Source organism: Opisthocomus hoazin, chromosome 1, assembly GCF_030867145.1.
Source record: "Opisthocomus hoazin isolate bOpiHoa1 chromosome 1, bOpiHoa1.hap1, whole genome shotgun sequence".
NCBI classification, from domain to species: domain Eukaryota; kingdom Metazoa; phylum Chordata; class Aves; order Opisthocomiformes; family Opisthocomidae; genus Opisthocomus; species Opisthocomus hoazin.
The window spans coordinates 34,837,886-34,863,762 of NC_134414.1; the positions used below are offsets into that span (position 1 = coordinate 34,837,886).

General features: G+C 42.7%; 2 protein-coding genes across 5 annotated transcripts in view; one reads left to right on the top strand and one right to left on the bottom strand.

The window, feature by feature from the left end:
- Positions 1 to 4,147, top strand: part of LOC104336919 (RCC1 and BTB domain-containing protein 2) — a 39,694-nt gene extending 35,547 nt beyond the window's left edge. For all 3 annotated transcript variants that reach the window (XM_075421909.1, XM_075421878.1, XM_075421884.1), the window contains one exon: positions 277 to 4,147. In XM_075421909.1, the coding sequence (XP_075278024.1) occupies positions 277 to 417 (141 nt within the window). In that variant the 3' untranslated portion in view covers positions 418 to 4,147. The remainder of the gene's footprint in view (positions 1 to 276) is intronic.
- Positions 4,148 to 5,718: 1,571 nt separating this feature from the next.
- Positions 5,719 to 25,877, bottom strand: part of RB1 (RB transcriptional corepressor 1) — a 90,024-nt gene continuing 69,865 nt past the window's right edge. Inside the window, exons 19-28 of one of the 2 annotated variants that reach the window (XM_075421830.1) lie at positions 14,351 to 14,469; positions 13,795 to 13,928; positions 12,953 to 13,098; positions 12,321 to 12,425; positions 11,231 to 11,344; positions 10,972 to 11,138; positions 9,986 to 10,016; positions 9,492 to 9,634; positions 8,976 to 9,025; positions 5,719 to 7,700 (exon numbers count right to left, since the gene is read on the bottom strand). In XM_075421830.1, the coding sequence (XP_075277945.1) occupies positions 7,627 to 7,700; positions 8,976 to 9,025; positions 9,492 to 9,634; positions 9,986 to 10,016; positions 10,972 to 11,138; positions 11,231 to 11,344; positions 12,321 to 12,425; positions 12,953 to 13,098; positions 13,795 to 13,928; positions 14,351 to 14,469 (1,083 nt within the window). In that variant the 3' untranslated portion in view covers positions 5,719 to 7,626. The remainder of the gene's footprint in view (positions 7,701 to 8,975; positions 9,026 to 9,491; positions 9,635 to 9,985; positions 10,017 to 10,971; positions 11,139 to 11,230; positions 11,345 to 12,320; positions 12,426 to 12,952; positions 13,099 to 13,794; positions 13,929 to 14,350; positions 14,470 to 25,877) is intronic. The other variant, XM_075421836.1, reaches the window with a different exon arrangement.

A 25,877-nucleotide genomic window follows, 5' to 3' on the forward strand; every position in this document is an offset into this window, starting at 1 on the left:
TAATGACTTTTCTAGAGAGCTCAGTAAATGTGATGGAGTTCTAGAGTCAATTTAGGTGGCTACTCCTGTTTTCTTGGAGGGGGGGGTTATTGAACAGTTTGTATGAACAGCTTTCATCCCATCATTTGTGATCTAATCAAACTGATCAGAAAAGGGATTGGTAATCTGAACAACCTGGTATATTCTGTGCTTACTAAATGACAGATTTGCAACAGAAAAACATGATAATTTTGCTATCACTCATTCGTATTACAATTTACCTCAATTTGTTCCTAGGACTTGGAAGAATTTTGCTTCAGATTTTGCATAAACCATTTAACTGTTGTTACACAAACTCAAGGCTTTGCAGAAATGGACCACGACCTCCTGAAAAATTTCATTAGCAAAGCAAGCAGAGTGGGAGCATTCCGAAACTGAGGTCCGACTACCACCAACCTGAAGAGCACGTCCTCTTCCCTCCTGAAAATACTTCTCCTTTGGAGAACTTACACATGGTCAGAACGTGCGAAGGTTTGGAAAGAAAGACTCCGTGTCCATCAGCTTAGGAAATGCGTAGAAGTCCGCTAACATACAGGTTTTGTAAAGATGGTTACAGCATAGGTGTATGGCCAGAGTTCATTGCCAACAGTCAGAATTTAACAGCAAAAATCTAATGCAGTAACTACCCTTTCCCACTTAAAGTCAAACAGAAAACTAAGCTATTTTTATCTTATCTGTCTGGTTTGAGGTTTTTTGGGTTTTTTTAAAAAGAACAACCTCCATTTGGATTTTATGGGACACTGAGCTGTTTGCTGCTAAAACTTTCATAGTATACTTTTCTCACCAAACGAAGTTAACACACCATAGCGGACTTCTTTGTGCCTGGTTTATCATCTGGTGACGATACGAACTTGTTTTTCTGAACATAGGCTCAAGTAATGTAAATTCATTCGGAGGAGAGGCGTCCCGATGCGTAGGAGGATATGTCTCACTTGGTGTTTATGTGGAGTGTAAATACGTAAGCCGTGAAGAGCTTCAGCTGGCTATTACAGTTTTGAGTTCCGGGCACTTGTGTCCATTGTTCTAGACAGAATGGAAAGAATCTTCCTGCCCGTTACCCCAAGCACGGTCCCTGGCACCCCAAAGAGCCAGGAAGCGTTCACAGTATTTGTCTGGATGTGAATTATTGTGCTGTGTGTTCTGGTACCGAGAAAACCATCTGGTTGTTTGTTACCAAGAAAAAAAACCCGAAAGCTCCAGGCAAGCGAAGTGCCACTTGAGGTTTGTTTATTCCTGTGTTACTGTCTATCCCCAGGTAGATCATCTTAACAAAAATAGAGAAAAAGATCGTTTTGAACTGATAAAAATGGATCTTACAATTAAATCGCAAGAGTGAAACTCCCATGATTTTCGACATGGCAGTAAGGACACCTTGTCCAAATACGCAGTTTGGTCAGTGCTGCGAGGTGACCGTACCGCTCACCTGCCGTGCCTGTTGGAGGCGAGAGGAGTTGCCTTCCGGAGATGCCCCTCTCTCTTCACTGGTCGTCGGGGGAACCGGGCAGCTCGGGTCAAGCAGATGTGTAATTTCTAACTGAATTTCTAAAGTGGGTTAAGATAAAACCCCACCTGGTGTTGCACAGAGGGAGGTTTGCCCCATGACAGAAGATGCTGAGCTCATGCAGCATTTGCTTGAATTTTCTAATAGGCAACTGTGAATTAACCCCGAGAAATTATTTCTCGTAAAATTTTGACTGGGTGAAGTGGCTTTAAGTGCCTTTTGTAGTATGTTACAAATGGAGAAGGGCAAGAAGCTGGATGACCACGCTCAGTACACGAATAGACTTGATCATGAGACCTTCCTTCAGATCCTTGCCGTGCCACAGAACCCCTCGATGACTGTTTCTAATCCTCAGACGTGGTTTCTAAGAACCTAATTCCCTTAAATGATCGCAGCCTCGTTTCCTCATTTGTAAAGTAGAAATAACTGTCCTTTATTATATTGGAGGGTCATTTCTCAAAAAATCCTGTTCCTTGAGGAGGAGGAAAAGGAGAAGCACATTCTCAGAGAAGATGAGAAGTAGCGAGTAGCGCCTCTCTTCACTTCAGTCCCTGCGGGTGTGAGTGGAAGGGCGAGGCGTGCAGGCAGAAGAATTTACTTAGGAAGAAGGCCATAAGAAAACTGTTTTGGAAAATGCTGTGGTGAAAAATTACTCGTGTCCGAGACGTTGGCCTCAGACTCTCACTAGAAATACATTGGATCATCTACCGCTAACACACGCGTTCTGCCACCCGCTCAGCGATTGGTACGACTTCCCCCGGCGGCGTAAGTCCGGACCTCAGCAGCTGTGTCAGTATTTTGTATTCAAGCACAACTGGTCAAAAACTTTCCAGTTCATAACGCAGTTTCATCAAAACCACAACTTCCCTTGGGGAAAGGATCAGTTTTGATAAGTTTGTGCTGAAAAGCACTTGACTAAGGCACACAGATAGAGGTAAATGCAGACAGTAAAACAGTATCGTGGTAGGGCACAGCTTTTCTGCCAACCTTGCGTGACACAGCCCAGCACTAACCACATGAAATCACAGCCCTGAGACAGCTCTACGTCAGCCAAGGCTGGGGAATTCTGATGTTTTGGTTAAGCTGGCTATGGCTGGAGTGACATCTCGGCCCCTTTCAGTCCTGGGCTCGAGAGCTGCCAGACTCTCCTGCCAGCGTTGCTTTCGCCGTAGCAGCACACGGAGGGAGGGTGCACAGCCCCAGCCCAGCCGTTGGGCAGCAGCTCACCCTGGGTCCCACCCCACATCCACAGCACGGCGCTGGCATGCAGCCGGCTGCGCCAGGAGATGGACCCAGCACCAGTGCCATTCTGATGGCCTCCTGGACACGCTGGCCTTCCCGAGAAACATCCTATAAAAGGTCTCTCCAGTGGTTTCTGTGATTTTGCTTAAAGAACCAAACCAAAGCTGTAAACGAGAAGTGATTGTTTTTAACTCTTTGCCTGATCAAAAACGTTCTCTGCTCAGCGCAGAGCCTGGCTCCCCACAGCCCCTGAGCAGGGCGAGAGCACCGGGGCATGATGCCGCTCTCCTCAGCCACCTCCAGCTCGTGCCAGCAGCTGTGGCAGCCAAAAGGGCAGGCTTTCTCAGCAAAGCGGTTTCGGCTTCATATAACCAGCAGTGACACTTTTTTCCAATTTGTTTCCTCCCTGCTCATCATTTCCAACCTATTGTACACCTTAAAGCTTCTTTGCCATTTCGGAGTGGTTGACAAAGCCTGTAATTCTGAGAACAGCATCTCTGGACTGAATGAGGGTGATTCTAAAGACCCAGTGCGTCAGCGTTGGCTTTTAGTCCTGCGTGATGTATCTTATGTGATATCACTGGATGTGACAGTATGACATCCACAGAGACGTTTATTTATTTAATTTTTTTTTAATCTTTCGTTGCATGCACTTTCCTTTACACTTAAAGGTCAATGTTTAAAAAAAACATGCTGCCTTAGGTGGTTAAATGTGGATGCATGTACATAAACCTGTGCTCAGAACCCGATCATAGGACAGTGTAGAAGAAACTAGGGAAGTGTTTTGCTACTGAGATGGTCTGCAGCAAACTCACATTTGTGGATCTTGCAGGTTAAATACTTCGTAAAGTACTGAAGGATGTAAGTTTTGTTCTGTTTCAGGACACCACAGACAAAAAGGGATTTGTTAAAAAGTGAAAATAAGGTCAAGCGTAAACTGTATCTGGGGTTTAAATAAAGAGGGACGTTCTGCTTTGCAGAAGGGGAAGCAGGTGGATAAGTTTCTGAATCAAACAGAATTTGAAAGAAAAATGAGTGACAGGGACAGGGCCATTTAAAGGTTCTCTTAAGTTACTGAAGCTAAGAGCCAGCATTGCATTGTCATCTAGTACCCACCTCTAGAGTTTTGCTACGATGCCTGGTAACTATGTAAACTGCTGTTTTTATATGATCTAAGCAATTTCCATGGGCTTTCCTTGTCAAACAAAGCATTTATTTACCCCATGGAGACAGGACTCATTGGCTGCCACCTAATGAAGTAGAAAGTTTGCAGCCCACACAAAATTCTGTTTTGATTTCTTGTTTCTTTATAAACTTGCCTGGTTTTAACAGACCATCAATAAAAATGCCGTCATACTTCAAAAACACGAGTGGGATTTCTTCCTTTCTTTTCAGTAAAAGCAGAGAAAGCTTGACACTTGTAAACTGACTTGACTATGTAGTTAGTAGTGGGGAGGGAAAAGAAATAAAACCAAGGTAATATTTCAGAGAAATATTTTAAAGACTGTTTGCATTCTTCAGGAAATAACTGCGACCAGGTAAAGTATCTGTAAGCAGAATGAAAACTGAGTCTGCGAAAAAAGAGCTGGAGAATTTACATAAGTCTGTTTCCACCTTTCAAAGACATCAATGCTCTAGTGACTTAATGATTAACAAAACTGTCCTCAAAACACCAAGAATTATTTCTGAAGCCAGTGTACATTGTGACCAGCTCACCTGTTACATTTTAAAACATTTCAGCTTGCACTTTGCACTGGTGTCACACAGCCATAATCTTCTCCAGCTGCTCCACCTTTGACAACAGGCATCTCCCAGCAGCCGCTCCTGTGCCCGAGAGCCTGCAGCTCACACAGCCCGTGACGTGTAAGAACAAACAAACAGCATTTGGAAACAGGGGACGGCCGCAAGAGGTAGAAAACTGCAATGAAAGAGGCTGGGAGTCAGCTCATCCATCTCGAGAGGGCTGCACAGCCGAGCCGACAGAGTAAACTCCACTTCGCTTGCATGGAGAGGAACGGGCCCCTGGGAGATGCGTCCCGCCTGACCTCACTTTACAGGCACAGCTTGGCCAGAGACAAGTTTTCTCCACTGCGACCAGAAGAGTTCGAGCAGTGGTGCAATCCTTACCGTCGGGCACCTGAAATGCCCGCGCCATTTTCGGCCCAGCTCTGAATTCTCATTTTCTTTTTTCCCCGAAGCGGTTTCAATGTTCTAGCCCGTTTTGAACACAGCAGGATCTCACTGTAAGAAAAGCGGTTTTAAACAGTAAAGTATTTCCAAATCTGGTAAAGAGCCCTTAGTTTCACTACGCATTCATTTGCTTATGTATCTGCTTCAAAACAGGACTCTGAAATCAGTGTGTTTTTAGAGGGGGCAGGGAGCAGGAGGGTTGCCGGTGCCCTTTGTGCTCTCACGCTGGTGCTATGAACAGCCCTGCCGGTTCCGCAGCGCTGAGTCACAGGCACCTGCAGACTGCAGTAATCAGCAGCGGGGAGCCTGCGAGGCTGACCTGCCCGTGACCAGACGCCTGGCCCGGAAAGCCACAGCAGTGTACACCTGCATGTCGGCATCCTGGATCGACGGTGAGAAACAGGGTGGTGAAATGATGGGACACCAACTGCTGTGAGCGACTGCCCAAAGCCCCTCTGCCAGGGCCGTCACGGTGGCCCAGACCACTGCATGGGCCCGTGTCTGCCAGAAGCGGTACCCGTGGTGACCCCGGAACAAAAGATCTGGCAAGAACAACATTTCCAGAACATCCTACAGAAACTTTGGAAAGCAGCTACGGGCCCAGCGGCACCGCTACCTGGACCTCTGCACCAGCTGGGAGTCACTGGGAATGGAGTGACCTCTGCTTGTACCAGCTGCAGAATCGTGGTGGAAGTGCAGTACAGCAGGACATCACCATCTCATCTAATAAAATAAGATTACCAACTACAAGTCCTTTAAAAGCTATTTTATTTATCTTGAAAGGAGGGCAACTGATTAGTTGTATAAAATATTATCATACATTTGATGTAAAGCCTTCAGTCTATTTGAACAAAAAGATACAGCGTCACAGGAAAGAAATAATAAATCTGCTCAGGTACTGGACCTGTAATGTTGCCCCTCCAGCCAAAGGATCATGGAAGAACTTCAATGGCCGTGAGAGCTTACAGTCGCTGTACCCCAATGTTAACACATACTCTCTGTCTGTAAAACTCTGCAAAAAATAAGAAAATAAACGTGATATTCTAACACTTCTGTACATTTTTCAGGAAGAAAGTTGAAGCCATACTGAGACTAAAAAAATAACTCAATTTTATTTTAAAATTCACTGACAAATCAGTGTGCTGTTTGTAGAATTTTTAGTAGCTCTAGGATTAGCTCCCGTTCAACACACGAGCTGATCTTCAAAATGTACTAGCGCAAGTATTCTAGGTTCAGCTAAAGAATTTCTAAATAAGCTACCTGGAGAAGACGTTGCTTTAAAATGTCTGTGTAATGAACAGCATGCTCTTCTACTATGACTGCTTTAATTCGAGTAGCTGCAAAAGCTAAATTTCATAAAAATGGGTAATTTTAAAGCAGGACTTCATTTATTTGCTTCTGTTTTAATCCACTGGAAGTAAAACATGTGCTTTCCTTAACTGGCTGTTTTGCAAACCCTTTATCATTGCAAGAAAAATCCCGGTATCTGAATCAGTAACTTAAAAACACGTAAGGTGAAAAAAGTTCTGAGGTTTGTTTGGGGGTGGGTTTTTTATTTTTGGCTAGTTGTAACAGTTCACAAGCTGCCTCTTAAACTCTGCCTTTTTGATGAAATAAGGCAGACTAAATTTTCCCAACATGGGTTCATCAAGTTTTTGTGCAGCCGCTGCGGGAAGGCCAATGTGCTTGCAGAGACCAGGCTACTCTCACCTGGAACCCAACCGGAGACACTGGGCTTTCGGCGACACGGACCAGGGCCGGTGCCCGTTTCTGAAGCCGTTTGGCTTGGCAGCAGTTAGCGGTGAAGATTTGAAGAAATCAAGAAAATTCTACGTCGTTAGAATTTTGAAGTCTTACGCGTACCAGGTGGGATTTAGAAGATAAGAAAGTGCACGTCACGTACTCTGCATACGCGACGAAGCTCCGGCTTCTCGGAAGATGATCTGTGGGAATCGGGAGTAATCCCTGTGGGATTCATACTCCGTGAAATTCACACCGAGGGACAGCGCAACGGCCCTCTGAAACTACCACGCGGGGAGAGCTGGGGAGGGAAGACTGCACAACGCTAAGTGTGGGTTCCGGTAGTACGGCTGCGGAGCGAGTTCGCTCGGAATTCAGGCTGCCCCTCTGACGGGGGCCCTGACTCTGCGAGGCCCACGACTGCGGCGCAGTTTAACTTCGTGCGAATTTGATGCGCTAATTACATAGAGAGAGAAATATCTTTGCAGCGTCTGGCCCTTCAGTTTCAAAATTGGCAAGTGATGAAAATCTAAAAATGAAATCTAAGAGACAAAATTAGTGCATTTCAAATCATTCTAGCTAACATTTTGTCTTTAGACAGAAAAATTCAATCCAAGTAGACTGAATTGGCTTAAATCAGTAATGTTGCAATAGGGAACTAAGACCCCTTCCAAGTCGGTTTTTAAAATCCTCAAAAAAATATATAAATTAAATTCAGTGGCTTACGTTGTATAGATGCTACATCATAAGGCAAAGTATCATGAAAAACATTTAAAAATTTAAAAAGTCCAAATACTTTCAACTAGCAGTTCAGAATAAAAAAGCAACTAAAAAAGCAACTCATTTAATGAAGGCTGTAAAACAAAAACAAGCTAAGAGGGCCTGCAGTGCAGCCCCTGGTCCTGAGAAGAATCTCACTTTTCTTCACTGGCTGAGGTATCATTTCCATCATTCAGCTTCTGCTTTTGCATTCTTGTTCGAGTAGATGCTAAAAAAAAAACAAAACAACCAAAAAACAAAAATTAAATACTTTCTTCAGAATTACTTTGGGCATGATTATTGTAAAAATTGGTAATGACACAGGGAACTGAATTACACTATTCTAAGTAAAATAAATCCCACGTTTTAAAAGTAAACACGTAATTCTATGTTGCTTCAGCAATTCCTGCTCAATCTCAGACATCATCAATTCATTCCACCCCTTCAATGAAGTTCTCATTGCTTCTGTACCCTGGCTTCGTTGCCATCCTGGAGGTGGGACAGACAGCTGCGCAGGGAGATCTCGCCCTGCTGCAGGACAGGCGCTGTGGGCTGAGCCGTCCCCGCATCCCGCTGCCAGCCTGCCCGGGAAATGCCTTCCCCCCGCAGCGAGACGCTAACACAACCGGCCGTGAAGCAGATCAGCCCTTCTTCACCTCTGCCACGGGTAAACACCGAAACATTTCCCCTACCCTAAAATGAACAAGAGGTGCCTGGATCCGTACTCACACCTATCCTGATGAACAAGCGCTTGCCATGTAAGAATTTTTCATGGGCAAATCCGCTCAGCTACAGAGCTCAGATTCCACCAGAGAGAGAGAGAATATGCCTGGTCAGGCCAAGTGTGTCCCTTCTTGGAGTGGAAAATACAAACTCAGAAGCGGGGACTAGGGCGTTTTGCTTTTCCATGAGCTAGATTTCCATTTTATTTGAAAAACAGAAAAGTGATCCCATAAAATCTGGAAGAAATGCTGATCTGTGGTAGAAGAAAAAGCTGTCTCGGGCATTTTAGTACAAAAGACAGCAAAGCAACCTACAAAATCACACACAATTTTCCCGTGTATATAATTTTCCTTTACTACACTGTAATTGCCTAAAAAAGTGTTCTGGTCAACTAAATGCTGCTGCAATGACTACTGATGTCTACCTGCAAGCTCTCAGCTAAGGGTCTGTCACTGGAAGAAACGGGAAAGCCTTGGCAAGCGCTTAATTCCATTTCAAGAATTCTAGTCTTTAGAAAGAATGTGTCATGCTCGTTTTCTTATTCACGTGCAGTATAGCATCTTCTATGCTGCTGTGCCATTTGATAGCCTCAAAAAGGCTTTTGAGGAGCTTTGCATTTTATAATCTGGATTTTCAAGATTAAATGGAGCAGGTACAAAACAACTAAGCAAGTTAACCAGACTGGTATCAACGTTGAGCACTGTCTTTATCCGAGTGGGCACAAACTGTTTTATGCAAGGCACTCACTGCTGGGCAGTTAATGAAAAAATAAAATACTCACTCATTTCTGCAAGCTTTTGTTGGAACTTGGACTCCTGGGGTAGGTGTTTGCTGCAGACAGAAAGCATTTGATTAAGTGGAAGTTAAAAAAACCCAAGACAAACCTAGCATTTCATCCTAGTAAAGCTAACTATTAAACAAGGCTAGTTCATTTCAGTGCTATTGCCTTCTCTTACGAAGATGCAAACTCTTTTCTTCTCCACATGAGAGAGCTGCTTGATTTCTCACAGATCTAAACAAATTTGGGTTTTGTTTTTTAAAAGACTGACTAAGGACGACAGCGTGGTTTAGCACTCAGCAGTAGCACTGGGATGCTGGATGTACAGGCACCCAATAAATCCTTGCTTCTGACATCAAAGTGTCTAACTGAGAAGTATTAGGCTACCATCTCTCATTTAATATATTGACTAAGGTTCACAATTTCACAGAAGTTAGGATGTCAGGAAGAAGTTAGGATGGAAAGCCCTGAGAACCAAATATCTGCCATTTTACTGAAAAGCCACAAACAGTCTCTTACCTTCCATCTGCTTCGTCTTGCCCTTCTATATCAAAGCGCAGCCTCTTCAGTGGCTTAGGAGCAGCGCTTACTTCTGCGCTGCGTTTCAGCTGGCAGTCACTGTTGCACACCATCTGGTTTATTTTCTGAAACTTTTCAGAAGTCTGAAATTACATGAAAAGAGGGAAAGAATTGCCAATAAATCCCGAAACTACTCAAACTTGCCAGATTATCCACTAAAAAAATTAGGAGTTCTAAAACTCTGCAGTTTAAGAACTCAAGAGATCTTATTTCAAAGCAATTAAAATAATACGCAAAACATTTTGAAAGTGAAGTCTGGATATCTGAAAGGAGTTAACAGGACACTGTTGTAATCTTTGTGCTCACAAATCCCACAAAATACAACGTTAAATTAGAGACACTCACTGGCCAGTTCTACGAGTGTCAGAAAGCTATCCCATTCCTCCCAAAGTTACATGCATTCAAGACCAGACATTGAAAATGTTAAAACTCACCCCAAATGATTCACCAATTGACACCAAAATTCTGCCGAACAAAGAAGAGAAGTGTTTAAGATTAAGCTCTATTTAACAATAAGATTAAGCTATATTTAACACTAATTATATGCACTAATTTGCACAGCTTAGCCTAAGACATTAACAAAGTCTCTTCCTCTCTCTCTGTGTTAACAGCGCAGACCCAGGCCGCATTTCACTGGGTTGAGACCCCTCACGTTTCCATCCGTGCCAGTGAATGCTGAATCGCCAAATCAACCGTGCCACAGAGACAGAAAAGAAACTGTGGCTGGCAAGCATCAGAGGCCCCCGCAGCCTGCCCCTTCTCAGCAGGAAGACACCCCAGATAATCATTCTTTCATCAGTACCTTTAGGTGTTTGCTAATCAAAACCATGGTGGGCTTCAAGCTAAATCAGACAATGATATTTTAACTCTTCTACACAGTGGGCCAGCTGCAATGGGGCTCACTTGATCCTAGTTTGAAAAGCCCACTAGAAACTGGCACATTTGCTGTCCAAGAACTAGTGGCCAACAGTTTGAAATATTCTGCTCAGTCAACTAAATACTCTGAACGATTTTGTTCCAAAAACGTATTTCCTCTTTAAACTAGCACACAAAGTTCATCTGTTTTTCAGGAGTGTGATTCAGAGTCAAAGCCAGCAACTAGGTCAGGAAACCCCTCTTGGACATGATTATTTTTAAAAAAAAAAAAAAAAAACCAAACAAAACCAAAAAAACAAACAAACCACAAAACAAAAAACCAACCACACAAAAGAAAAAAACACCTAAAAAACCCCTCTTTGAGCATGCTGAACTGAAACAGAAAAGCACTCAAACATGAATAAAGATTCCAAATACAGGACACAAACTTTTAACCAGATAGGATATAATAACCACAGACTACTGACAAACTAGTCAGTTTAGTTCCACTAAAATCCCTCAGATACCTTCAGTTTAGTCAAAGAAATGCTTGTCAGCAACCTACCTAGACCTTGGAGTCATCTTTGTGGGCGACTGAAACCCATCGGGGAACTTGTATGGGCTCTTCAAGGGTGAGATGTAGATGTTATTGCCAGCAGGGACACGCCGAGGAGAGTTGGAAAACTGGTAAGGACTGCGAGGAATGTGTGGGATAGGTGACAGAGTGGGAGGCTACAAAAATAATAAAATAATCATAAGGTTCTATTGTCTATATACTCGTGTTCTATTAAATAATGAATACTGAACACAACTGAACAGCTTACCCTGTTGGAGGCATACTGCAAAATGTTTGTTTTCAGCTTCTGCATAAACACCAAGTTGTAGAACACTATAATGGAATCATACTGTTCGTCCCTGATAAGAACACGTTTGAAAGTCTACAAAGGGTGAGAAAATCACAGAAGAAAAAGAAGAAAAATTTACATCTGACAAACTCATAAAACCATTCACAAAGTGTGTTAGATAAGAGTTAAGATGACGTGCATTGTACGCAAGCCATTGTCACTACTATTTAGAACTGTTCTAAATTGTCGTTTTTTTTCCAAACATGTATGAACATCAGTAGAAGCATCTACTTAATTAATTGGCATGCACAATTGTGGAAAAAAAAGACTTTGCTACTATGCACATCTTGCAAGGCTAAAAAAAATCATTACTGACCTGATGAGGATAAAATAGTTCTTTAGGCTTGGAGACATAAGTCTGGAGTTTAGCCAAGATGCACAAATACACTGTGAGAAATTCTGCCACTAAAAGGATGCCTATAGTTCAATCAATTGTTTGGTGAGGGTTTTTTCTATTGATTTAATTACTATTTCGTGCAAAAATTTAAGTACAGTAAGGCCCTCACTAAGAAGGGAACTTCTTAATGTTAGAATTAAGCCTGCAACGTTAATACATACGCACCTGTCTGATACATAACCATACAGCCCTATTTGATATCCAACCATGTTTCTACTGAAAGCTTCTATAGAAAGTTATCTGCTTCTCCTCCCTTTAATGCTCCATGGAAGTTTGGCAACTCTTAAAGGAGCTCGGGTTGCTTTTGAAAATCCTATTAGCTCTAGACGTGAATCTTCATCTAGTCTCCGAGCAGAATCACAAACCATTATTTAGTATCTTTAAGCAAAAAGGTGGAATGAAGTCTGCTTTCTGAGGAGAAATACCAAACTGTTTGAGAGAGATGTTTAAAGAGACATTTAGCATTGAGCCAGTTTTCTCCTCCACAAAATGGAGATGCAGTGAAGCAGAAGTTTTCTTTCATATGGTCAAGTTTGGGGTTTTTTGTTTTAGACAGAGAAATATTAATTTTATAACATTTTTAATCAGAGACTACGTTAAGAATTTCCATACCTCTTGATTTGTGTTGGGAAGCTCCTTGTATGCTGAAACTATTATTTTAAATCTAAGATCTACATTCTTTACTTTGCATATTCCATACATGGAACACATCATGATCTATTAAAGAAACAAGACAAGACAAATGAAATGCAGAAAATTAATTCAGCTGCTTCTTTTCAAGTTAAGAAACCAATTGATGAGCTTTCTATTACAGACTGTGCTCTGTGAACCAGCACGCAACTCAACTTCATCTGAACTTCCAGAAAATAAGTATACTACTGTTCCCTCCATTTCTGTATGGCAATCAACTAATTGAAGCTAGTAATATCTTCTCAAACTTGTTTCACATGTCACAGTTTTAGGGTAGAATAACAACACATAGATCAGCCATTATCAGCCAACACAGATCTCTCTGTTATTTCAAAAACAGCTGTAAACAGCACTTTGAAGATCCTACAGTAAGTAACTGCCCGTACTTCAAAAAACCGAGACAATCAAAGAGACAGCACTAATTTTTCCTTTGAGCAATCAATAGAGAAACAAAAACTTGGATTATAATTTCTAATGGTTAAGGAATAAATAAGGGACATTTTGTTCAGGACAGTCTTTCTAAGCTTTGGAAAAAAAAAAAAAGTTAATGTTACCTGGTCCAAGTGCCTGTCTCTCATAAGCTCATACTCATTTTGCAGCGTGTGCTGAAAGAGGGTCCAGATCAAGGGTTCCAGGTCAGGATGTTCAGAGAGAAGCCGAAAGAACAGGGTACGCAGTCGAAGATAGGCCAGTAGATACACTTGAGAAAGAGAGAAGAAAAATAAACTGAAGTGGTAATAATAAGGGTATACAAAATACAAGAAGCACGATGGAGGATGGCAATTGAACATTCACTGTCTCCAACTACAAGAACTACGAGCCATCAAATGAAGATAGTAGAAGCCAGGTTCAAAATATAGTGGAAAAGATTCTTCATACAACAGGTAGTGGACACACAGAAGTCCACACCAAACAATGCCGCACACGTATGTCTATGTTGATTCCAAGAGAGTCTGAACAAGCATTTGGAATGCAAATCTGCTGAGAATTACTAAGCGGATACATCACAAAAGGCTCAGGAAAAAACCCAAGCTGGAGAAAGTCAAAGCTTGGGAAAGCACCGTATATGCTTGCCCAGTTCTTCAGCTTCCCGTGACATCTATTTGTGGTCACTACTGGAAAAAGGATACTACGACAGAAGAACCCTCCGTCTGAGCCCATACGGCCATTCTTACAATCAGCAGACAAGTATTCAGTTCGAACTTGCAGTGTGTAGAGTGCATGCATTAACCTCCTGGCATCATTTTCCTATTTCTTCCAGTGACAGCTATGGGTTTGCACGGTGTTTAATACAGATTCTATTACAACTTTTTAAGAAATGTTAAGCTCCAAAACCCAAAATGGATAAATAACCAGAGATAACTTTGCAATTTCAGCATGTACAGAAGCAACAAACCTTTTTTGTAGAAGAGAGAGAGGGAGGTAGATTTCTGTGGTTTGTGTGTTTGGGAGTTCCCATCTGGAGTGGAATTAGCACTTGGAGGAGGTCCAGATGCTTTCTTCTTAGGAGATCTCACAGGAGAAAGATAGCTGGAGATTCAATACACATTAAGCACTTCACAGAAGAAAGGAACAATTTCATATGAACAATACTTGCAGGAACTCTTCCCTCTTTCCCCATTAGAAGAAATTAATTGCTACTGTAATCTCTTATTCCCATATCAGGAATTAAAAATTCAAGTTATTGACTAAATACCTGATTAAAGGGACTTATTTATTCCTAGGCAAGTAAGGTAACAGTTTGTCACTACAAGTTTGATAGGGCTTGGAAAAAAATGTTTCAGAATTTACAGCTAAATTTACATGTATAATGAATAGCAGCAAATACAACAGTTCAACATAACCTAAGTACCAAGCCTAACGAGCAGGAAAACAGAACATAAGCGGATTTAAATATTAAGGGTGTTATTAACTTCATATTTTTCCAGACTGCAAGCACACATGTCACTTACAGGTCTGCTGCCGTGTGATTGTGGTGGAGAGGCACATTGAGAGTGGAAGTGGGTTCAGGCTGATCAGTTTGGCCTTCTCGTTCTTTTGACTGCTTGATAAGGTCGAACAGTGGTGAACCCTACAAAAACCACAATAACAATACATCATACTGAGAATAGACAACCAGACTGGATGGATTTTGTTCCTCCTTCTCTAAAAACAACCCCCAAAATACAATCCTAAACAGAAGATTAATGATTTTAAATACTTCAGAAGACTCGTATTCTGCCAGATAAATTTTATCTACTAAATACACCAAACACTTTTTCTGTTTCAATAGCAGTCCATTAGATATAAGCTAACTGCAGCATTGAGACACAGTTGCATTCTAGAGTCGCTTATTAATTCCTGCTAAATAGCCATTCCTGAAAAGAAGAGCAAACAATACAAGAAAATACATAAAAGGTCACATTCCCCCATCCTCCCCCACAAAAAACAACAAAAAGTCATTGGTGACTGAAAGTTGCTGTACCTAATGTTGTAGCAGAAATGGATTGACATCTACCCAGTATCTTATGTACGGTAACACAGAAAACACGGCGATAACTCACCTAACTGCACTGGGGACTATTTCTGATCTCTGCAGTATCATGTTCCAGAGCTACCTCTCTCAAGTTACTCTGGATGCATCAAGTCTCTGCCTTTGTGCCCAAAACCAAAAACCATTTTGATTTTAGGTCAATTATCAGTACTTTTGGCAAGGCAGCTGGAATACATCTGAACCTGCTAAGAGCCTGAGGCAGGAGGCAATGCAGAGAGTACGTAAGCGGAATGGAGAAGATTCTGGTTGATGCTACATTCGTACTGCTCCTGACGTTAGTAATAAACAGCAGCCTTGCAGAAACAAAATCTCAGGCTATTGCTGCTCGTGTGTCATGTACAGACCAGAATTATGTTGAGACAGCAAGACTGCATGGGAAAATATTTTGGCAACGTATTCATAATTAAAGTTGAAAACACAGGGTTACTGGCTTCTGGATTTTTATTTTCTTTGAACAATAGACTTAAGCACAATGTTGCCTTCCAAGAGCACAGCATTAGAACTCCTGAAGCAACAGAAGAACACCTCATTGGCAAACATCTGCCTTCTCAGGGGGACAGCAGTGTCCATAAGACCGCGAATGAAGTGGGCTAAACCAGACATCCAGCGTTTTCCTCCAAATGGTCCCCCAAGACAGCAGTAAAATCCATCAGCTCAACACTTTGTACATCATGCATTGTCCAACTGTCCAAGGTCTATTTGATCCTACAAATGCATGTTACTAATATTAAAAGATGATGGCACAAATGACAAATCTGTACTTACAAAAACAAACAGGAGCACAGCACCATGTAAAGCAAGACGTATCACCTGGCTAAGGCAGTAAGAAAAGGCCTAGCAAAACTAGACTAGTTTTACTAGTATTAAAACTAGCAATAAGACTTTCCTCATTTAGCCTTTCTTCTGGAAAAAGAACGCTTTTTCCCCCCTGAAGTGCATCAACTAAAAGCTCAGAGCAACAAGACGAGAATGACTTTAGATTTACGATTTTTCACATTGTGTAATTTTTAAATTATGATTTTGGCAATACTGGAGCTGTTCCATCCATAACAGAAAAACATCAGTTACTGACTCATAACCACACAGTGATTTCTCCATCATTTCTCAGCCAGATCAGCTCTTGGGCTGGTTTGCAGCATCATTCCCTGCATGCACTTCCCACTTGTTTCTTTCAGCGCTGCCCTTGCTGGAAATGCAGAGACATGGCCTCCATTTCTCATCCTTCTGGCCAGTCTCTTCCTTTTTATTATTCCCATCAGCGCTTCACTATGCTCTGAAGAATCCCGGTGTCTTTCCCAGAGCAATCATTAATTCATTGCTGAAACATCTCTCGATTCCTTGACAAAGAGTGAACCCTGCTTCATTCATTTCACATTCTAGCTATTAATGGCTTATAAAGTACTTCTTTAATGAAGCATCAGTAGGAGGAAAACGGGCTGACAAAAGGGGAATGAGAGGTCAAGACACAGAAGTAAAAGTTACTATTTTTGCAGTTAGCACTTGAGACCAGCAGTTTCAGGTCCCCTCTCAACCCTGCTCCAGTTTTCACTACAGAGTGTGATTTTGTTAGATAAGGCAAGGGGACACAGCGGCTTGCTGCCTATGGAAGGGACCTGCCTACTTCTGCATCGTTTCCACTCCTCTGCTGCTTGCCAGCCTTGACAATCAGTCAACCTCCAGTCTGTTCAATGCACTAAACCAACAGAAAGTTAACAGAAAAAGCCAAACCAGACTCCAGCCGGCTCTGCAGAGAATCACAAGCAATGCCAGAACAGGCATTAAGACAGGACAGCGACACCATGAAGGTTGGGAGCAAAGCAGGAAAGAGCAGAAAACGGGGAGTACGAGATGTCCGACATTTATTGACAACAACCTGCTCAATCAGCTGATTGGCATGCGAAACTTTACCCTACCTGAATTTATGAAACCTACTGCTGCTTTCCATCAGAGATGGACTACAGTTAGCAAGCGGATATTCTTTGTGTAGAAAGGCCTTATAGACACCGAGTAGCAACATGCAGCGAGTCCAATACTCTTTTTTGGCTCCTACAAATAGTAACTGACACTGTGGTTAAAAATGTGTCAAGCTGAACAGGATGTTGTCACCCAGCTGGCCCCCGGCAGTGCAGCCCAGCCAGCATCGGCAGTGGTGGGATGTGAGCGAGCACTGACTCAACGCGTGCCCTCGGGCAAACCATGGTCAGGTCGCCTACCCTGACTGCAGAAAATTTGTTAGCGCTGCGGTTACACGAGCAGGAAAAGGTTATTTGGTTTTCAGACCCTGGTGAAATTTAAGGCGAGCGTTCTGCCGATCACAATTTCCACCTTTCAGCTGAGAGGACTTTAGACAAGGCGCTCTGTGCTCTTTCCCCAGGGACCCCTGCCACTCTTGCTGGTAGCTTTCCAAATGCACAGGCACGTAGTTGGAGAAGAGAAGTTGGTGCTACACTGACAAGACTGGTGCCTCAGAAAAAACCGAGTGTGCCATAATGTAGAAATAGACAGAGACAAGTTTTCTCAAATGCATCTACCCCCTAGCCTGCAAAATTGTTTGGTTTAATTACAACCTTGCCTTCTTTCTTTATATTCAACCATGAAAAAGACTTCTCTTTAGTGAATCTGAAGCACGTTCTGCAGCTTGCAGTGAGGCTTCAAGCTTATCAGGGCAAACTCTGCTCGGCTTTAGTCTCACTACTTGATATTGAACAACCTACCTCTCACTCAAATGAGCAAAACATAACGCCATTAACCAAACAATTACCAGTCCTCTAAGTAACAGTCACAGAAGAACTTTAACCCCCGGGTCCAGCTTTATCAAACAGGAATGTTTATCAGTAACTTGTTTCTAAAGCAACATTATTCACCCTATCTTTTCCAAATTCTATATTGCTTTTTAAAGCTTTTCAGCAGCACTCCAGGTCAACAGGTCACCTCCAATGCATTCTTCTTACGTGGAAGGAGTTTTGCACAGTTTTTACTTTAATGCTCAGTAAGTGATTAGTGTTACTAGATGCAGCCACAGAATAAATTTTACTAATTAAGTGAAATGCTGCTTTTCACCTGAGACTTCCCTGTGATGGCTCGAGAAGCCCCATTTTATTAGTGCGAAAAGGGAGAAAGCAATTAAGGCCTAAAATTTCTCAGGGTCGAACGGCCACTGGCATCAGAACAGAGAAGACAACTGCAGTTTGGCTCGGTCCCTTCTCACCCTACCCAGTGCTAGCTATAACTCTGCAGTGCTGAAGCCTGCGAATGCAGCCTGGCTCTGCTCAGTGAGCCTCTGCAGGACGCCACCCTGCAGCAGTACCGGCATCGCAAACATTTACAGCCATTTTTCCCCAGTCTGAAAGCTCCTTTTATGGACAGAAGTGACAGAACTTCTCGTTGGCGAATCTTTATTTGGCCGTGGTGACACCACAGGATGCACAGGTGCTTCCCAGCTTCCCGATCTTCACATCAGCTCTGTCTCAACAACACGTTTAGCTGGACTTCGGTTTCCATGAAAAGATTAAACGAAAGACCTCAATCCTTAAATATGGAGAACAGCTACCCTGGGGTTTGGGTGTGCTCCACTGACTACAAAGGACGTCCCTGAGCAGCTTTACTCTCAGCAGTGCTAATCAGCACTCTGCAGTATTTTAAAAACCGCTGTTGTCTTTGTTTTCTGTTGCTTTACAGTTTTATTCTTTATAATCATTTTCTAATCAATTTTCAGGTTTTAATTATTTCTCCACAATAAAATTTAATGCAGTGTTTATCACTAAACTATGTGCATATCTCAATGTCAGGCTCCCTTGGGGTTACTTTTTGGGGAGTTTGTTTTTTGGTTTGGGTTTTGGTTTTTTTTTTAATTTAAATAATCACCACCAACTCAGATTATTGAATCACTCAATACAATACATAACATTAAGAAATGTTCTTCTTCATAATATGCTAAAAGGTGGCTGTGATTTTGCAAGGAAAAACAAAGCCGATTTAGAGTTGACAGATTTGGAATGGAAATGCAAGGACTGGATCGGCACGAGCTATTTCCACCCCTCTTTCCCATGACAGAACTGTATGCCCAGAAAACTGACTTTTGCTTGCAACTGTATTTTCAGAAGTTTCACGTGACAATTAGTATTCAGAATTCTAAAATAATTTAAGCCTGCCCAAACCAAATATACTGCACAGTCTAAACTGAAATAGTATTCACCATGAAAAACCCGTAAGATTAAGGATCATGTTTTAATTTCATACATGAGTTGTGTCATATAGATTATGACCCTATTAGAGCGTGCATTTACAAAATCTAAAAAGAAAAACATTATCAACTGCAGTGTTAACAGTTCAGTTCATATAACAATACCGTCAGAACTGCTTTCAAGTCCTTCGAGCAAATGTGCATTTAATACAAGTCCTATTCCCACCTTACTGATCTCCAGCATTTACAATCAAGGAATACTCTCACCAAGCTTTGTGAGGATGTCCTTTTATCTAAATGTGTAGTATGCAGAGGGAAAAAAGCAGAAAAGAAACTGACTGTTAATTAGTTCTGGTCATTTGAGAGCAATATTTTGACGGGCTTTTCCTCCTCAAACAAGAGGCTTAAAAAGTCATAAACAAGAGAGGAAGTGACAAGCACAATGACAGACACACATATCATGAAAACTGTGATTATTTGAGGTCATGGATGTAAGGCATGCGAGCAGCTGACCTGAAAGCAAATGTCCTAGCTTCAAGACTGTTAGGAATTTTCAAGTTCAGCTCTGTTACAAAAAGATACTGCACCAGAAAAAGAATAACTTCTTCTGGTCTGGCCTGTAGGACCTATTGTGGAAATGTGGAACTGGGCAGTCTCTAGTGAATATAGATACTTCCTAATATGAAATCAAGCATCTCTCACAGGAGAAACTGAGATTTCCTATCAAAAGCTATGTGAAGGCCTAAGGAAAAGGGAGTTCAAATCTCTCCAGTCAAAGAAGGTAAGCCAGGTCACCACAGCCTGGATATGCATCTTAAAATCATAGAATCGTAGGTTGGAAAAGACCTCTAAGATAGAGTCCAACCATCCACCCAACACCACCATGCCTACTAGACCATATCCCAAAGTGCCACATCTACACATTTCTTCACCTCCCTACTCCTGCTGGCCACACTATTCCTGACACAAGCCAGGATGCCATTGGCCTTCTTGGCCACCTGGGCACACTGCTGGCTCATGTTCAGCCAGCTGTCGACCAACATTCCAAGGTCTTTTTCCACCAGGCAGCTTTCCAGCCACTCCTCCCCAAGCCTGTAGCTTTGCATGCGGTTGTTGTGCCCCAAGTACAGGACCCGGCCCTTGGCCTTGTTGAAACTCATACAGTTGGCCTCGGCTCATCGATCCATCCTGTCCAGATCCCTTTGCAGAGCCTTCCTACCTTCAAGCAGATCAACACTCCCACCCAATTTGGTGTCATCTGCAAACTTAATGAGGGAACACTCAATCCCCTTATCCAGATCACTGATAACAATATTAAACAAGACTGGACCCAAAACTGAGCCCTGGGGAACACCACTCGTGACCGGCCGCCAGCTGGATTTAACTTCATTCACCATCGCTCTCTGCTCTCGGCCATTCAGCCAGTTCTTTATCCAGCAGAAAGTACACCCATCCAAACCATGGGCAGCTAAGTTTCTCCAGGAGGATGCTGTGGGGAACAGTGCCAAAGGCCTTACTAAAGTCCAGGTAGATGACATCCACAGCCTTTCCCCTGTCCACTGGGTGGGTCACCTGGTCGTAGGAGGAGATCAGGTTGCTCAGGCAGGACCTGCCTTTCATGAACCTGTGTTGGCTGGGCCTGATCCCCTGGTTGTCCTTCACACGCCTGGTGAGCACATGCAGGATGAGTCACTCCATAACCTTGCCTGGCCCTGAGGTCAGGCTGACAGGCCTGTAGTTCCCAGGATCCTCCTTCAAGCCCTTCTTGTAGATGGGTGTTGCACTGGCGATCCTCCAGTCATGTGGGACCTCCCCTGTTAGCCAGGACTGCTGATAGATGATGGAGAGTGGATTGGCCAGCTGCTCCGCCAGCTCCCTCAATATTCTTGGGTGGATCCCATCTGGCCCCATAGACTTGTAAGCATCCAGGTGGCATAGCAGGTCATTAACTGCTTCCTCCTGGATTATAGGAGGTTTGTTCTGCACTCCTTCCCTATTTTCCAGCACTGGGGGCTGACTACCCTGGGAATAACCAGTCTGACTATTAAAGACTGAGGCGAAGGCGGCATTAAGTACCTCAGCCTTTTCCTCATCCTTGTTGGCGATATTCCCCCTCGCATCCAATAAGGAATGGAGATTCTCCTTGGCTTTCTTTCTGTTGCTGATGTATTTGTAAAAACATTTTTTGTTGTCCCTTACAATAGTGGCCAGCCTGAGTTCTAGCTGGGCTTTTGCCTTTCTAATTTCCTCTCTGCACGACCTAACGAGTCCCCTGTACTCCCTAAAGTCTCATGCCCTTTCTTCCATAGGTGGTAGACCCTCCTTTTTTTCCTGAGTCCCAGCAAGAGCTCTCTGTTCAGCCAGGCTGGTTGTCTTCCCCGCTGGTTTGTCTTGCAGCACATGAGGACAGATTGCTCCTGTGCCTTTAAGACTTCCTCCTTGAAGAATCTTAAATGTGTGTTGCTTTAAATCATGCTGTAAATCCCTTCTCTTCACAATTTTGCAATAATCTGGTCTTCCTCACAAGCCTCTGGAGAGACCTGCCAAATCTTGGTAGAATTCAGACATTATTTTAGAACAGTCAATACCACAATTTAACCCCTCCACTTCCAAAATTTCTCTTTGCCAGATGTTTTTATATTAACCAATTCTCTATGTTTTACAGGGTATCTCAAAGGTCTAGGGGGCTACTGCAATACCAGATAGAAAAGCATCATCAAGAGATCCTTTGCAGCAATGGAGAAGGGTGCATGTGGTAACAGCCATCAAACTTCCAAGACGCGCATCACAATGTGTCTTCCCCAGAAATACAGGAAGGCATGGGAAGAGATGAAAAAAAACTCAAGAAGCACATCACAGCAAGACAAACAGTTGATAGGCACAATGAGATATTTTGGGCAATAGCTACTCTTAAAAATTGCAGCAGAGTCAAGGTAATTTAAAAAGTGAAACAAATCTAAAGACAACCCAGGGATTCCAGCCATCTCTTTTCCTCTGGTTTTTAAATTTTAACCGTAAAGATGACAGACCTTCTGTGTTAATACAGTGACTAATACTATTGGTACGTTCAAAAATATTACACAGACTGACGATAACGCTCTGCAAATAGGGAAACTACCGACACAGCTATTGCTTTGTAGCTCTGCAAACCAACCACCTGTTGAATATTGAAGAGAAAAATGAACCATGGTCATTACGACTGCTCCTATTTACCAAGCCTGTGACACTAAGTTTTTAAAAATTGCTTTGAAAGGAGTTTTGAAAGACAATCTACAAGCAGAACTACATTTTTATTCAACTGTTTTGTTTAAACTACTCAGGATGGCCCTAGGAAGACTGCTACTACACACCTTGCAGCAGGCTCTTGCACCACTTCCTTCAGCAGTTTTGCTGCTCAAGATTCGTGCAAGTTGCAGCGCTTTTTATAAAGAAAAAGGCCTGCTGAGTAATTAAGGAGTTCATATACAGCACATTAAAGCCTTAACCACACAAATGCCCAAAGTCGGTACAAGCCAGTATTCCACCAAAAGACACAGCCCTAAAATTCTCCATTAAACTGCTCCCTCCCTCCCTCCCACCCACCACCCTCAACCCCTCTTGGGTCAGTACAGTTGGAGATCTGGTCCAGGGAACTGTGGCTTTGTTGTTGTTCTTATTTAGTTGGCAGGTTTTTTTGTTTTTATTTAAACACACATGGAAGGGGAGGCCTTAGTTCTACCTTCAGAATAGCTCACCTATCTAGTTCACCTTACAGCAATGCAAAGTGTTTGTGTTTGGTCAAAGGAAGAGACAGAAAGGAGCAGCTGGAGGATGACATGAGATACATCCTTCCAGTGGCAGTACCAGGGCAGAGAAAGGGAAGCCATGCCTCACAAATTCCCAGGTTTCTCCTCTGATGCGGTCAACACATCTGTGAACAGGGTGATCCTGCAGAAGATCTCCACACCTTCAGGTCTGAGGCTCTGACAGACTCCTTCAGGTAAGGCTCTTTAAAGAAAGTGCTGCCACAGGGCAGATGGGAATGCAGCTACTGGCTAAACAACAGATATTGAAAGTACGACAAAACGGTCAATTTTCACAGTGGAGCGAGGTGAAGTCTCATGCTCTCTGCTGGGACTGCTGCTGGTTAGTATTCACAAGTGAGAGGGAAATGTGGCATGGATAGGGAAGAGAAGGCTGCCAGAAGCACAAAATCTTCAGTTTTAGGAAAAATAAACTTGCTGCAAAAAGATCTCATTTTCAATGACTTGATGATAAAATAGCTGTTATAATCAATGATGATGCAAGCAAAAATAACAAACAGGGGAAAATGACCTTAACTTTACATTTTTAAAAAGGCGTCTAACATTACCATTATTAAAAAGATAGAGTTAGTATGAGTAATTCTGAAAACAGCAACTCAATGCTTAAAAGTCAAAGCTTAAAGGACTACTAGCAAAATAATAAAACAGAGTTGTCATTATGCCAGTATAGTAGCCGATGGATTATCAGTCACCAAATGAAATTGCCAGGCAATAGGACTGAAAGCAAAAAACAGCTAGTTTTTTGTACAGCCCAAGTATTCAACTGTGGAAGTAACTGCTACAAGACATTGTGGAAAATACACATTACTTCAAAAAGCAGCTGCACCTATAGGTCCACAAAGCACTGCAGAATACAATAATCCTTATTATGCATTTCCTGCTGAACGTCATCTAAGAAAATAGCATTGTAGGCTTGTCCTGCACATGTTTTTTCCCCAAAGCAATTGATATGAGCCTCTTCCAGATGGATCTGTGGTCTGCACCAGCAGTCGTGCTACAGAAACAATCTGTATCTGAAGGTAATTAGCATGTTTATTGCCTAGCTCCCCAGTGTAACCAGGCTCTAATACCACTAATTCTTGGACAAATCTTACTTCCCAAGATTTTTAGGTGAAAGCCAATGGTCTCAAAGAAAAACTTTACAGTCTTCCTTCTCTCAGCACAAGAAACTGCATGCAATACATAAACAAAAACCCAACCAATGTGAAACATTTGACTATCAGAAATGATAATATATCAGTCAGGAACAAAATATCCTGCCAAAAATCTTGAGGTTGTGAATTATACACACAATCGTAAACTGTGAAAACACTACAGCGTGTGAAGACTTTAAGACTTTTTCAGTAAAGGAAGTAGAGAAGAATCACAGAATGGTAGGGGTTGGAAGGGACCTCTGTGGGTCATCTAGTCCAACCCTCCTGACAAAGTAGGGTCACCTACAGCAGGCTGCACAGGACTGCGTCCAGAAGGAGACTCCACAACCTCCCTGGGCAGCCTGTTCCAGTGCTCTGTCACCCTCAGAGGGAAGAAGTTTTTCCTCATGTTCAGACGGAACTTCCTGTGCTTCAGTTTGTGCCCATTGCCCCTTGTCCTGTCACTGGGCACCACTGAAAAGAGTCTGGCCCCCTCCTCCTGACACCCACCCTTCAGATATTTGTAAGCATTTCTAAGGTCCCCTTTCAGCCTTCTCTTCTTCAGGCTAAACAAGCCCAGCTCCCTCAGCCTTTCCTCATAGGACAGATGCTCCAGGTCCCTCATCATCCTCATAGCCCTGCGCAGGATTCTCTCCAGTAGCTCTTCATCTTTCTTGAGCTGAGGAGCCCAGAACTGGACACAGTGAGTGAAGAAATGGTTTAAAGGACCATTACATTAACTGACACCACACAGAGATTAAGAACAACAATTCCATAGTTACAGAATTACAGAACAGTTTGGGTTGGAAGGGACCTTAAAGATCATCTAGTTCCAACCCCCCTGCCATAGCCAGGGACACCTTCCACCAGACCAGATTCCTCAAAGCCCCGTCCAACCTGGCCTTGAACACTGCCAGGGAGGGGGCAGCCACAGCTTCTCTGGGCAACCTGTGCCAGGGCCTCACCACCCTCAGAGTAAAGAATTTCTTTCTTCTGTCTAATCTAAACCTGCCTTCTTTCAGTTTAAAGCCATTACCTCTTGTCCTGTCACACCATGCCCTTGTAAAAAGTCCCTCTCCAGCTGTCTTGTAGGCCCCTTCAGGCACTGGAAGGCTGCTGTAAGGTCTCCCCACAGCTTTCTCTTCTCCAGGCTGAACAGCCCCAACTCTCTCAGCCTCTCCTCACAGGAGAGGTGATCCAGCCCTCTGATGAATTATTTCCATATATGAAAAATTATTTCATTCAGGAACACAAGAGCACTGAAGCACTTTTGTTCTTCAGAAGAACTTTTGGTCACAAAATGCCTATCTCAGTAAAGAAAATTTATTTGTGTAATTACTATGGTAACAGACAGAGTGTCACAGTACCACATCACACTTTCTAGCAGTTTCATTTCTAATTGACTTACACAGTCCTGGTTCCCAGAACAATAATTAAGAGCAGTTCCGGGAATTATTTTTCCAAGTACAAGCAGAGACACAACAATGAAGCGCCTCTGAGATTTTCGATTAAAGTCATTAATGCAGTTTCAAGTCTCGTGTTCTTTCCAGTTTCTCATTAGCTGGACAAATTTAGGTACAATGTACCACCAAAAATTCTCTTAATCCAGCTAAAAGTGGTAAGTGTGCTGGGAAACTTTTTAGACAGCATTTTTTAAAAAAGCAGGAAAGTATCTTTTACTAACATAACCAAGGAGTCAACAAAGCATGAGCTGAACAAAAAAGGAGACAACAGATAACGTGCAGAGGATGTGGATGAGGCGCAAGTACAGAAAGACTAATTCTCTAGAAAAAGCAGTATTAGCTAGGGGATGGTGTGTGTCCTGAA